Here is a 12,774-nt window from a genome sequence, read left to right on the forward strand (position 1 = left end):
TCCTTGCTGCCAGCCCGGGTGTGTGACCGAGCTCCAGAAGGCTGTTGGGCAGAGCCAGCCTGCTCCTTGCCTGTTGTACACCAGCTGGGACACATCCAACTGCAAAGAGGGTACCGACAGCACCGCTCACGGTGACCCCGTGGGTGCAGGCGGGCACGGGAGCAGCGAGGTCGCAGTAGGACCCACCCGAGTGCCTGGGCCCCAGGATCCGGGAGAGAGATGTGGCTTTTCCCCTTGGAAGCCGCCCTGGCGAGGGGATGGTGGAGATTGCAGAGACTGCAGATAGCACAGGCAGGGGATGCAGGCGGCGGCAGCAGCTCTGCCGCTGACTGCAGCTCCGGGCCCACGCTGACCTCTAGCGACAGCAGTGCAGGCAGCAGTGCAGGCAGCAGTGCGGGCAGCGGTCGGGCAGCAGTGTTGGCAGCAGTGCAGGCAGCAGTCGGGCAGCGGTGCGGGCAGCAGTGTTGGCAGCAGTGCGGGCAGCGGTTGGGCAGCGGTGTGGGCAGCAGTGTTGGCAGCGGTGCGGGCAGCAGTTGGGCAGCGGTGCGGGCAGCAGTGTTGGCAGCAGTTGGGCAGCGGTCGGGCAGCAGTGTTGGCAGCAGTGCAGGCAGCGGTCGGGCAGCGGTGCGGGCAGCGGTGCGGGCAGCAGTGTTGGCAGCAGTGCGGGCAGCGGTGTGGGCAGCGGTGTGGGCAGCGGTGTGGGCAGCGGTGCGGGCAGCAGTTGGGCAGCGGTGCGGGCAGCAGTGTTGGCAGCAGTGCGGGCAGCGGTCGGGCAGCGGTGTGGGCAGCGGTGCGGGCAGTAGTTGGGCAGTGGTGCGGGCAGCACTGCAGGCAGCGGTCAGGCAGTGGTGCGGGCAGCAGTGCAGGCAGCAGTTGGGCAGTGGTGCAGGCAGCAGTGCAGGCAGCGGTGCAGGCAGAAGTGCAGGCAGCGGTGCGGGCAGCAGTGCAGGCAGCGGCAGCTCGTCCAGCCTCCAGTGCCGAGCACCACTGGGCTCAGCCAGCCCAGGCTGGGGCCCCTCGTCCTGGGTGGCTGTGGGGGTGCTGGGGGAGGGATGGGCGCAGACCCTGGGGGGCAGGTCTGGTGCTCGGGGGGACGCGGCACCAGCACCCAGGCGGACATGGCTGTGTCTGTGTGTGTCTGTCTGGGTGGTGTTTGAGCCCAGCCCTCGCAGGCTGCAGCCCTGGTGCAGGCAGGGCCTCCCGCAGCATCCCAGCTGGGCACCCTGAGCCCCACCAGTGCGTTGGGCAGGTGGGGGGGCGGCTGCGGGAGGGCTGGGACTGGGGGCCGTGACTGTGCTGCCCTGCAGAGGCGGCGGCTGCAGAGGGAATGTGGCACGGGGGGAGTTGTGCTGTGAGTCACTGTCTTGCTCGGGGGCTGTCTGTGACACTGTTTTGATCCCAGCTGAGACATCTGTCCGGGGAGGGCACATAAAGACAGCAATTGTCTCACACTCCACTCGCTGCACCCGGGCAGCAATTGAGGCTGCTCCGGACCACACATCCCCCTTTCCTCTGGCTGCATGTCATGGTTTCAGCTCAGATGGAGTTAAGTTTCTCGCGAGCAGCTGGTGTGGGGCTGTGTTTCAGATTTGGGATGAGAGTAGTGTTAATGGCTCAGTGGTGGTTTGGGTTGTTCCTAAGCTCTCAAGGCCTTTTCTGCTCCTCACACCACCCTGCCAGCGCTGGGCTGGGGGGCACAAAATGTTGGGAGGAGACACAGCCGGGAGAGCTGATCCCAACTGACCCAAGGGACATTCCATACCGTATGACCTCATGCTCAGTATATAAAGTGGGGGGAGAAGAAAGAAGGCGGGGACAGTTGGAGTGATGGTGTTTGTCTTCCCAAGTCACCGTTACACATGATGGAGCCCGGCTTTCCTGGGGATGGCCGAACACCTGCCTGCAATGGGGAGCGGGGAATGAATTCCTTGTTTTGCTTTGCTTGTGTGTGTGTGGCTTTCACTCTACCGATTAAACTGCCTTTATCCCAACCCACGGGTTTTCTCACTTTTACTCTTCCGATTCTCTCCCCCATCCCACTGAGGGGAGGGAGCGAGGGGCTTCGTGGTCCTGGTTGACGGCTGGGGTTAACCCCCGACGCTGCAGAAGGAGCTGAGGGCCACGAGCCTGTGGTGGTTACGTGCCGTGCATTCGGTGGGACGGCTCATAGCAGAGGTGACCGACACGGGATAAAACAGCCACTTCCCAAAGCGAGCGCGCATCTCGGTGTGCACTGAAGCTAAACCTTCGTCCAGCACCTTTCTAGACTAACTATGCAGAATGCTTTTAGACCACTACTTTCCCCTCCACCCCCCAAATTAATTATTAGGGGATTTTTTGCATTTAATTTAAAAATGAATTTAGCTTTGCCTCAAATATTATTTTTCACCCTAATTGAAATGTAGTGTGTGCACGCGCCTTCTAATTGTTTTTAAGAACTTAATAAGAAGCTCCTTAAAGTGATGGAGGGCTAAAAGCTAGAGGGTTTTGATAAATTTAACATTAGCTTAACATTTCCACAGGGATTTGAAAATATCAGACTTGTGAGGATATTTGCTTGAGCTAAGTAATGCAATTTGTCCTTCTTCAAAGAGCTGTTGCTCTGCCCAGCTGCCAGCGGGGGGGACGATGCTGGGGAAGGAGTCGGGGGAGCGCGGTGCCGTGACGCCCGGCTGAACGGGGCAAAAGGTTGGGAAAAAACGGGCCAGATCTGCCAGCCCGGCTCTGGCCCCACAGGGACGCCCGGCCGGCACCAGCACAGCGCGGGCAGCACAGAGGGGCACAGGAGAGATGCCGGCTGCATTAGGGTGCACGTGCTATGTCAACACTCCAATTTTTGAAATTTCTTATTATTTTACAACTTTTTTCTTTTTTTATTTTTTTTTTTAATAAAAGGTTTTTTTATTCTTCAGGTCTCACAGACAAGGCTCCTCTGGCCCCACATCCCCGCTGGGTCCCATCGCTGCCTCCCACCCGTGACCTCCCACAGCGGGTGCAGGCACCTGAGATTCATCTGTCAGGACTGAGACTCTCTCTGCGCTTACAAATGTGAAGTTCAGCACGGCTCTCAGGCTCTGCAGAGCGGGGATCGGATTTTTTATCTGCCTTTGGCTCCGAATCTGATTGCGAGCAACCCAGCCCAGGCAGAGCTGGTGGCTGCAGGCAGCTGATAATGGGGCCTCGCTGAGGGGCAAGCTCGCTCGCTGCCTGGCTTGTTAAAGTATGATGATTTCAGTATCCACAATTTCCTGGTCATAATTTCAGCCGAAGCACGCAGCTAAGGACCAAGCTACCAGACCCCATGGCGGAGCGGGCTGCCAGCGGCCAAAGCAGTGCGCGGACACCGCCTCTCTGGGCCGGCTGCTTCCTAACAGCCTTCAGCCCATGCTTGCAAGAGGAGGCAGCTCCTCCAGAGGGTGTGTCACTGACCGGAATTTGGGAGACCCCCGGCTGGTTGGGCTGTGGGTGCAACAGCTGAGACTGGGAAGCTGTGATGTTATGTTCTTAAAGATCAGAAAAGTAAGGATATAGGGCCAGAACATAATTTTTGAGAAACAGCTTTTGGTGTGATTTGAAGCTCCTTGAAAAAACTTCCATATACACCCCCAGTTTGTTTCCCGAGCACTACGGGCCATCCGTAACTGAGCACACCCTGCAGCTCCCAGGGCAAACGGAGCCTCGGCGCAGGCAGATCCCAGGGTTTGGCTTTGAATTTATGGGAGAGTAATTTTCACGTGGCGCTCCTGGACCTCACGCAGGCAAGTTCTGCTGGGTTATTTGTTTGTTTTCAAGGGTGAGCAAGGACCGGCGAGAGAACCAAGGGGTGGGCTCCAGCTGGGGGGGACTCAGGCTGGGCGAGGGGAGCTGGGCTGGCAGAAGCCCCGTTTCTGTGTTGATTTCCAGCGGTGGCTGTTCCCGAGGGACTCTGTGACACTCGGCTCAGCCTTGCTCCAGGCCTTTGAGAGGTGGGGAGCCTGCGTTCCCCGGAGGCTGTGCCGGCATCCCCGCAGCCGGCGGCGCGGAGCCCCCTCTCCCGCAGCCAGGGCTGGAGCCGGGGCGGCGTGTGCGGCCCCGGACCCCGCGCCCTCGGGGCTGCCCGCGGCCGAGCGACCGTTGCGTAACGCTTTGCGTAACGGCACGGTGATGTGATCCCCCCTCACCTTCCCGGCCCGTGCCCCCGGGTTCCCTCCCGGTGCCGGAGGGGGCGGGAGCGCGCAGGAACCGCCGCAGCCGCCCCAGCCCCCGCGGGGCCGGTGTGCGTGTCCGAGCTCCGGCGCTGCCGCCGGGCCGGGTGGCAGGGCGGGTTTGCCGGTGGGGGTCCCCCCCCTTCCCCCGCGGGACTCCCCGCGGCCCCGCCCGCCCTGCGGCAGCGCTCCCCGCCCGCACCGGCCCCGGCCCCGCCACCGGCGCCGGGATGGCCTCGGGTAAGGCGGCGGGCGAGCGGCGCTGGGAGCTGGTGCGCTGGTGAGTGCGGGGACGGGGGGAGCGCCGGGGGGGTCCGATCCTGGGCTGGGGGGTCCCGGCGGGCTCGGGGAAGGGTGACCTGGCGCGGGGGGATAAGTTTGGAAGGGGGTCCTTCCCGGCTTTGGTATGAGGAGGGGCGCGGGGGGGTGGTTCCTAGGCGGGGGGAGTCCCGGCTGCTGAGCCAGGGGAAGAAGGAATCCCGGGCGGGGAGAGCTCCGGGGTGGGGGGACCGAGCCCCCGCGGCCCGGGGTACTCCGAGGGTCGCAGCGTGGTCTCGGTGTGGGGCTGTGGTGGGTCCCAGCGCGGGGGGGGGCACACCGCCCCGGGCAGTGAGAGGGTGGTTCGGGGCTGCGGCGGGGGATCTTTGGCGTTTGGGGTCCCGTGGAGGTAGAAGAGCCGGATCCCAAAGCGAGATCCTGCCTGTGGGAAACGGCCCTGCCCGCTGGGGAGGAGCGGGGGGAGCAGCAGAGCCCCGGTCCCGCGCTCGCTCCTGCCCCCGGGAAGTCTCCGGGACAGGCACGGGATGCTCCGGGGGCACCCTGGCTGCTGTGGGGGTGAAGGGTGCTGGGGCTGCTCCGGGCTTTGGCGTGCGGGGGTCTCCTTCTTCCTGCTGGGGAGGGGGGGATTGCAGTGACCGGAGCAGCCGGGACAGGCTGACATTGGAAACAAGATTTCTCTGTATTTTTTTATTTTTAATTGTGTAGTTTGTGACGTCCAAAGCTTGTGACTTTTGAGCAGGGCGCTGTAGCGATGCCAGGCTGTGACTGGGGTGACTCCGGTTACGCGCGGAGCTGCTGATGTAAGAGCTGGGCCCGGGCCCAGGGCTCGTCCCGTGTCCCCACACCGGCTGGGCAAGGAGCGGAGCCGGGCTGGATGCCGGAGCTCCCAGATGTGGGTGGGATCCCTGCAAACCCGTGTGAATAGCCAGAGTGGAAACAGTCAGAGGATAACTCTAAGCTTGTGAAGCCGTTTTAAAAAATTTATTTATTTATTTATTTATTTCCCCCCCCTCCTCAGCAGCCTGGGGCACTTTTTTTTCTTGCACACTTAGACCCAAACTGTTACACTGGCTACTTGGCTTGTCCGTTCTGCCATCCCCGATGCCTCCCCCCCCACCTCCGCCATTCCTTCCCAAAAGACATTCTGGCTTGCCTGCCACTACTTTGTGCAATATTATCACGTGTGAGAGCTGCAGGGGAGCACTGGGACTGCACCGTGCTTGGTTGCTTATGACAAGAAAATTAGCAGGTCAGTCTGTACCAGGGACGCTCAAGGAGCCTTTAGGGTTTCCTTTTGGTGAGAGCAGGAGTTCCTGACTCCCACACTGTCGCTGCCCCCCAGCCCCAGCAGGACCCCGCAGCCCTGGGCGAGTTCGGGCAGGTGGCAGAACCCAGCAGCAGCAAATGGCTCCAGCCCTGGCCCTGCTCGTCAGTGCTGTGGGGTGGCTGTGGGGAGCCTGTGGCACTGTGGTGCGTCCCCTTGGCCCCATCCAGGCAGCGTGGTCAGATCCCTGCGGTTAATGGGGGGAACACACTGCCCGGAGCGCCCACATGCCGGGGAGCGGGCAGTGAGCTCATCCTGGCCCTGCCTGAGGTTCGTGGATGCTGCAGCTGTGCGTGCGTATCTCTCCAACCAGTACTACTGGGGCTTTAAATAATTAATTGCTTGCTGATGAAATTTCACGTTCAGAGTGGTTGTTGGGATGGCGGCAGGCAGCAGAATTGTGTTCTAAAAGATGGGAACAACTGCTGTTGCCGACATTTTGCTCATGTAACAGGGAAACTGTACTTCTCTAAACAAAATAATGACCATTGATTCATCACTTGAATATTACTTAATAAGCCTCAACAGCTGGCCTGACATTCCAAATAACATTAGAAAGGCATTAGCCTGGTCTTGGAGCCACTGATAAGGCTGGGGCCAGCGCAGGAGTGGCCGCGCGGGAGCTGTTTGAGGAGGCTGCGCCCCAGGGTGTGATGCTGAGCCGGGGGCAGGTGCTGTACCGCTGCCTCCCAGGGTTTTACACGGAAGTGTTTGCTCTTTGCTTTTCTGCGGGTGGGGGTTACAGGTGCACGTGGGTCTGGCCTGGGGGGGTCCCGTATCCTCTGCAAGGCTCCGTGCTGCAGCCGCTCGCTGGGGAGCTGTGGCTGCTGCCCGTGCTGGGCAGTCAGGACCGTGGCTCTGGTGGTGAGGGGCCACTGTCCCCACTCCTGGGGGACGCCCTCGAAGGGATGCCCCAGCCCAGCCGTGGCTGTGTGCCCGTGGGAGCACCCTCTGATGGGCAGGGAGGGATGGGGACGGTCAGGGATGCAGACAGACGGGGCTGTGATGTCGTTTTGCTGCTCCCGCTGAGGAGCACGTTGGTGGTGCTGCCGGGAGCAGGGCTCCGAGCAGCGCTGCTGAGCCAGCCGCTCTCCGCGTCCTGCAGCTCCCTCTCCACAATCCTGCGCTAATAAATATTTCAGTCTTTCTCGCTGTTATTTTTAGGTACGTGAGAGAAGGCCGGTTTCGGATCGAGGAGAGGACGCTGACGGCTTTCCAGTGGTTGTACTCGCCCCACCAGCACCGCATCGTCAGCCGGGCAGACCTGAGCTCGCCCAGCAGGTAAGGGGGGGCCGGTGGGTGCAGGGCCAGGGGCGGTGGGGAGCACTGGCATGTCCCCTGCCAGTGTCACCAGTGGTCTGCTGTGCTGGTGGGACCTGTCTGATCCTCTTGTCACAAGCCCTCGTGGTTTTGGTGTGGGTGTCCTGAGCCTCAGCCTGTCTCTGAAGCCCTGTGAGTACCCGAGCATCTTGGGCTTCGCTTTAAAGTAAGGCTCCAGATGCAGCGGTCGCAGCTGGGAGCTGCAAACACCATGTAAGCATCCCTCCGGTTTAAAGCAGTGGGAAGGGCAAATTACTGACTGCCCCCCCAAACTTTTATTTTTAAAACCCCCATGCTTTCAGTCAAGCACACGACCTTTTGAAGACCTGCTTTATGCATGCGGCACACTTGGGATAAAAAACCAAACTGGGAGCCAGGGGCCACCTATCTCCCAACTGTAAGTGATCTCTGGAAAAATATTTGTTCTGATACCCCGATTTGGTTTGGTGCTGAAACCCTCTCCTTCACAGCTCCTTGAGAACGTGTCTCGGAGCCACATCCCAGGCATGTGCCGTGGCTCTCCCTGCTGATGCATATGCATCGCTGTCAGTTCGCATCCCAGCGTTTGGTGATAAAATGCCATTAACATAAAAGCCTTGCGGGCCTCAAGACACATATCGCGCAGTGTCTGTTTTCCTGCCTGTGAAGAGCTCTGAAACACCCCCAGCCCCCGGGTGGCTGCGTGGCTAAAAGCTTTTCCCTCTTTATTTCAGCAGCAGTTTTGCTCCAAGAGCCCTTAGAGCCCTGAAGTATTTATCTCCCCGGAATCTCACGTACCAGAGGGACAGCGGGAGACAGCCGGGGAGGGAGGGGTGTCCAGGATGGGGAAGGGCTCCCCGCAGGGTGGGGGGGTCTCCGGGTGCTGCTGATCCCCCAGCTGGGTGGGGAGCAGGGAGGAGGTGCCCCACTGCCTTCGGCGGGAGCCGTGGTGTGTGCGTGCGCCATAGCCGGGCGATTCCCCGGCCTGCTGCCAGAGAGGCTTTCCAAAAACTGGAATTATCATGCTGGTTATTGATTTTAACTAATTTTTGCAAATTGCTATCAAAGGCTACATTAATCTCACCCCTGATGCACATATATCATGTGGCACGTGGGACCTAAATGCGTGTAATATCATTTATAATTAATGTTAAGTAGCATTGGGGTTAATTCCACTGGATTCATTTGATTTCCCCATGGGCTGGGAAGTTACCTGGAGAGCGCGTGGGACATCAATGGCCAGCTACGAATGGTGCCTGCACCCCTCTTACGGGGATAAAATCTGGGGCTGTTGCCCCAGTGGAAACTCCAGCCCCGGTGGAAACTCCATCTGAGTGCTGGGTTTGCCCAGCTCCGACCCCAGGGCAGCCATGAGCCCCCCCGGGGCAGTGCCCGCAGCCAGGGGCAGGGCATGGAGCTGCCCTGGGATGTGCCATTTGTGCCAGCAGCGGCTCGGTGGGACGGGAGTGAGGAGGGAGCCGCGTCGGGGATGTGTTACGGGCTTTAAGCCCCTCGTTTGTTACTGGCAGCAGCGAGGTGCCCTGCGCTGTGCTGGCCTGGCATGTCCCCGCTGGCGGGGGGGACAGGGCACAGCGAGCGGGCAGCCGTGCCCGCCTCCCAGCGCCGACGCTCGCCTGGGCTGCGGCACGTTCCTGCGCAGGCTTCGGGTAGGGAACATTTTAGTGCCTCAGATGGCACGCTGACACCGGGATGCTCTGTGGCATTTCAGGCTGTCACATTATGTATCTGTCACACTAATCAGATCGGTGTCTCTATTTTGCACTTGTTGCTATTTCTTTGCTTAATGCTAGTGACCCAGCCGAGCAAGAGGATGGCTGATCTGATGGGGGGGGGTTAATGTAACAGGTGCATTTTATTTTTATTATTTGTACACATTAATGTACACATCAGTCCCACTTGAGCAGCACTGTCTAGAAGGATGAGAGCATGGGTGCTGTCTACAGCTCATCAGGCAGCCAGGCGGGCTTTACCCCAGTCCCCCAGCTGTGGTGTGGTGCCTGGAGGCTGAGCAGCCTGGAGCTGCTCCGGCCGGGATGGGCCTCTCCTTTGGCACGGGAAGGCTTTGGGCAGCTGGTCCTGGCTGGCCGCTGCCAGGGAACAGCGCGGTGTCTGTGGCTGTTTGCAACGCAGAGCAAACCTGGGCGTAAGAGGCAGGGTGGTGTGGTTGTTGGTGTGGTTGGGAGTGTTGATCTGCTTGAGGGTAGGAAGGCTCTACAGAGGGACCCGGACATGCTAGATCGATGGGCCAAGACCAACTGTATGAGGTTTAATAAGGCCAAGTGACGCGTCCTGCATTTTGGTCACAACAACCCCAAGCAACGCTACAGGCTTGGGGAAGAGTGGCTGGAAAGCTGCCCAGCAGAAAAGGACCTGGGGGTGCTGGTGGACGGCCAGCTTAACATGAGCCAGCAGTGTGCCCAGGTGGCCAAGAAGGCCAACAGCATTCTGGCTTGTATCAGGAACAGCGTGGCCAGCAGGAGTAGGGAAGGGATCGTGCCTCTGTACTCGGCACTGGTGAGGCCTCACCTCGAGTGCTGTGTTCAGTTCTGGGCCCCTCTGTACAAGAGGGACATTGAAGTGCTGGAGCGTGTCCAGAGGAGAGCTACCAGGCTGGTGAGGGGTCTGGAGACCAGGTCATATGAGGAGAGGCTGAGGGAGCTGGGCATGTTTAGCTTGGGGAAGAGGAGGCTGAGGGGAGACCTCTTTGCCCTCTACAACTACCTGAAAGGAGGCTGGAGAGAGGTGGGGGTTGGCCTCTTTTCCCAGGGGAATAATGACAGGAGCAGAGGAAATGGTCTGAAGTTGCGGCAGGGGAGGTTTAGATTAGATATTAGGAAGAATTACTTTACTGAAAGAGCGGTCAGGCACTGGAACAGCCTGCCCAGGGAGGTGGTTGAGTCACCATCCCTAGAGGTATTTAAAAAACATGTAGATTTGGCACTTCAGGGCATGCTCTAGTGGCAGAGATTGTAGGGGTTTTTTTGTGTGTGTGTATGGTCGGACTCAATGATCTCAAAGGTCCTTTCCAACCATGAAGATTCTACGAAAAGGCTGCGGTGGCTGTCGGTCACCTCCTGCGAGTCCTGGCCTGGCCAAGCCCTGTGGCCACTGGCAGGGATCGGGCAGCATGGAGGCAGAAGGCTGGGGAGCAGCGCAGGGTGAGGGGGGCTGCCCAGTTCAGCCCTGAGCGGCTGCGGTAGCTGGAATCGCCTGCTTCGAGGTTTAGTGCTGTTAAACAGATGGCAGGGCTGCCAAGAAAGGGAATTGCTTTAGTTTCACTGAATCTCTTTAGGAACCAGTGGGACCAAAGCGATGCAGCTCGTGAGAGCCAGACTGAGCTCCGTGGTCTGGGCTCGTCCTCTGGGCTCTGCGTGGGGCTGAGGTAGATGCCCTGTGAGCTAGAAAGGATGGGCCCGTTGGTGGGAATGGAAATTTTGGCTTTGCTTTCAGTGGGCCCAGATTTTGGCCCTGGAAGCTCTTTTATCTGGTCCACTCTGTCTTTAATTCAGCCGTAACTGATGAAGGGGCTCACATGTAAGACTAAGATCTACTTTCAAAGCTGAATCCAAAGGGGGTAACTCCATATTCTAGATAATTCTTTCATAAAAAATCCTGGGCTGCATCCCCAGCAGCGTGGGCAGCAGGGCGAGGGGGGGGATTCTGCCCCTCTGCTCCGCTCTGGGGAGACCCCCCTGCAGTGCTGCCTCCAGCTCTGGGGCACCAACAGCCGAAGGACACGGAGCTGGGCCAGAGGAGGCCCCGGAGATGCTGGGAGGGCTGGAGCCCCTCTGCTGTGAGGACAGGCTGAGAGAGCTGGGGGGGTTCAGCCTGGAGAAGAGAAGGCTCCGGGGAGACCTTCCAGCCCCTTCCAGTCCCTAAAGGGGCTACAGGGAAGCTAGGGAGGGACCCTGGATCAGGGAGGGGAGCCATGGGACGAGGGGGAATGGTTTTACACTGAAAGGGGGGAGATTTAGATGAGATCTGAGGAAGAAATTCTTTGGTTTGAGGGTGGTGAGCCCCTGGCCCGGGTTGCCCTGGAGGGGTTCAAGGCCAGGTTGGACGGGGCTTGGAGCAACCTGGTCTGGTGGGAGGTGTCCCTGCCCAGGGCAGGGGGTGGAACGAGATGATCTTTAAGGTCCTTTCCAACCCAGACTGGTCTATGATTCTATGAAAAAACAGCCCTTTCAATCTAAAAGCCCCAGACAGGTTCAATGAGCAGGATCCTCAGCTTTTGCTGGTGGGTGTTGCTCCAGCGATGCTACCGGTGTCCTCCCCCTGTGACTAACCCTTGCCCAGGAGCCCGTTGCGTCCTGAGCTTCATATTCTTTCCTTTCCCCCCCCACCAGGGACCCAGTCCCAGGGGTTCCAGCCTGCTGATGCGCTTCACCTGACCGGTGCTTAGTCCTCTCCCGCGCCGTGGCTGAAGCGTGGGGGTGTGAGCAGAGCAGGCAGGGCTGCGGGCAGAGCAGGCAGGGCTCAGGCAGGGCTCGGCAGGCGGCTCTGCCCCAGCAGCCCCCGCTCGGTGCCGGTGGGAGGCGGGCAGGCCGTGCGACCCTCCGTGCCGGTGCTCCCCCCGGCCGCCGGGGGTGCGATATCAGCGGTGCGGGGCTGGGGGTGCGATACCGGCGGTGCGGAGCGGGGGTGCGGGGCTGGGGGGCGCCGCTCCGCCCCGCAGCGCCCCGCGGCGCGCAGGCAGTGCCGGCTCCGCACGGAGAGCAGCGCGGGGAGCAAGGTAAGATGCTCTTCGGTCTCGCTAAATCTGAACCGCAGCCGCAATATATAGCGGTATTTGCATGGCGTGTGGGGACTAGAATATAAATATCCAGGGTAAGCCTTTAACAGAAGAGATTTAAGTCCGTATTTGTCCTTGTTTTTACCCTGGATGGGCTTGTCTGAATGCAAATGTGAGGCAGCGCCGGGAGATCTATTGTTGAAATGCTTTACGATTTTCATCTTCTCTGTTTGCATGTAAATAAGCGATGACTACTTTAGGCATGTCGGCTTTGTGTGTCGGGGGCTTGGGGACGGGGAAGGTGGGATCCGTGTGCCGGTGTGACCGCCGTGGTGACTGCCAACGCTCACGTTAAATATTGAAAATTCAAGGAGGCAACTTCAAAAGGTCTTCAAAAGGTGCTCTGCGCCCATGTCTTTGGGGGGTTGGTGGCGTTAGCGCTTGCTCTACGCAGCTCCCTGGCACGGCTGCCAGGGGTTACGGTCCTGCCTTCGCAGGGCACCTCCTTTGCTGAGGAGCCCCAGTTTTTTTTGTGTTAGACAGAAACAGGGCACAGAAGGAGGTTGTTCTGAGTGCCCTGTTTGCTGGGGTGACCCTCCTCCCCTCTGTCTCTGAGCAAGATCGCAGCTTATCTCTGCCAGGGAGGCAGCGTAATGTCTGCTCACAAGGCAGAGCATTCCTTTTTATCCGGCTCGTCTCTGCGGGCAGAGCACCGTTGTAACCCGCTGTGCGAGCTCCGCGGGGCTGATAAGGGCTGCGCGAGCATGTCGCCTGCATCCCTGGCGTGTAGAGGACGTGAGATGGATCCTGCCAGGTACTGCCTTATTTCCTCATCTTCTGCACAGCTCCGCTGTTTTATTTAAGACCGCTTGTTGTTTTAGTAGCACAAGGGACATAATATCTGTCCACACGGCACGATTTATTGAGGGTTGGAA

At 59.5% G+C, this 12,774-nt stretch overlaps 1 protein-coding gene across 6 annotated transcripts in view; it reads left to right on the forward strand.

The window, feature by feature from the left end:
• Positions 1-4,276: 4,276 nt before the first annotated feature.
• The window catches only part of RAP1GAP2 (RAP1 GTPase activating protein 2), an 81,555-nt gene continuing 73,057 nt past the window's right edge, over positions 4,277-12,774 (forward strand). For 2 of the 6 annotated variants that reach the window (XM_074593797.1, XM_074593800.1), the window contains exon 1: positions 11,720-11,839. Coding sequence is in view for 3 of the 6 variants with exons in the window: in XM_074593804.1 (XP_074449905.1) it covers positions 4,415-4,464; positions 6,952-7,068 (167 nt within the window). In the remaining 3 variants the exon portion in view is untranslated. Of the gene's footprint in view, positions 4,465-6,951; positions 7,069-11,719; positions 11,935-12,774 lie in introns of those variants that run through there. The other 4 variants (XM_074593804.1, XM_074593792.1, XM_074593791.1 and 1 more) reach the window with 4 other exon arrangements.

The sequence above is a fragment of the Larus michahellis genome, chromosome 7 (assembly GCF_964199755.1).
Source record: "Larus michahellis chromosome 7, bLarMic1.1, whole genome shotgun sequence".
In the NCBI taxonomy this organism is placed as follows: domain Eukaryota; kingdom Metazoa; phylum Chordata; class Aves; order Charadriiformes; family Laridae; genus Larus; species Larus michahellis.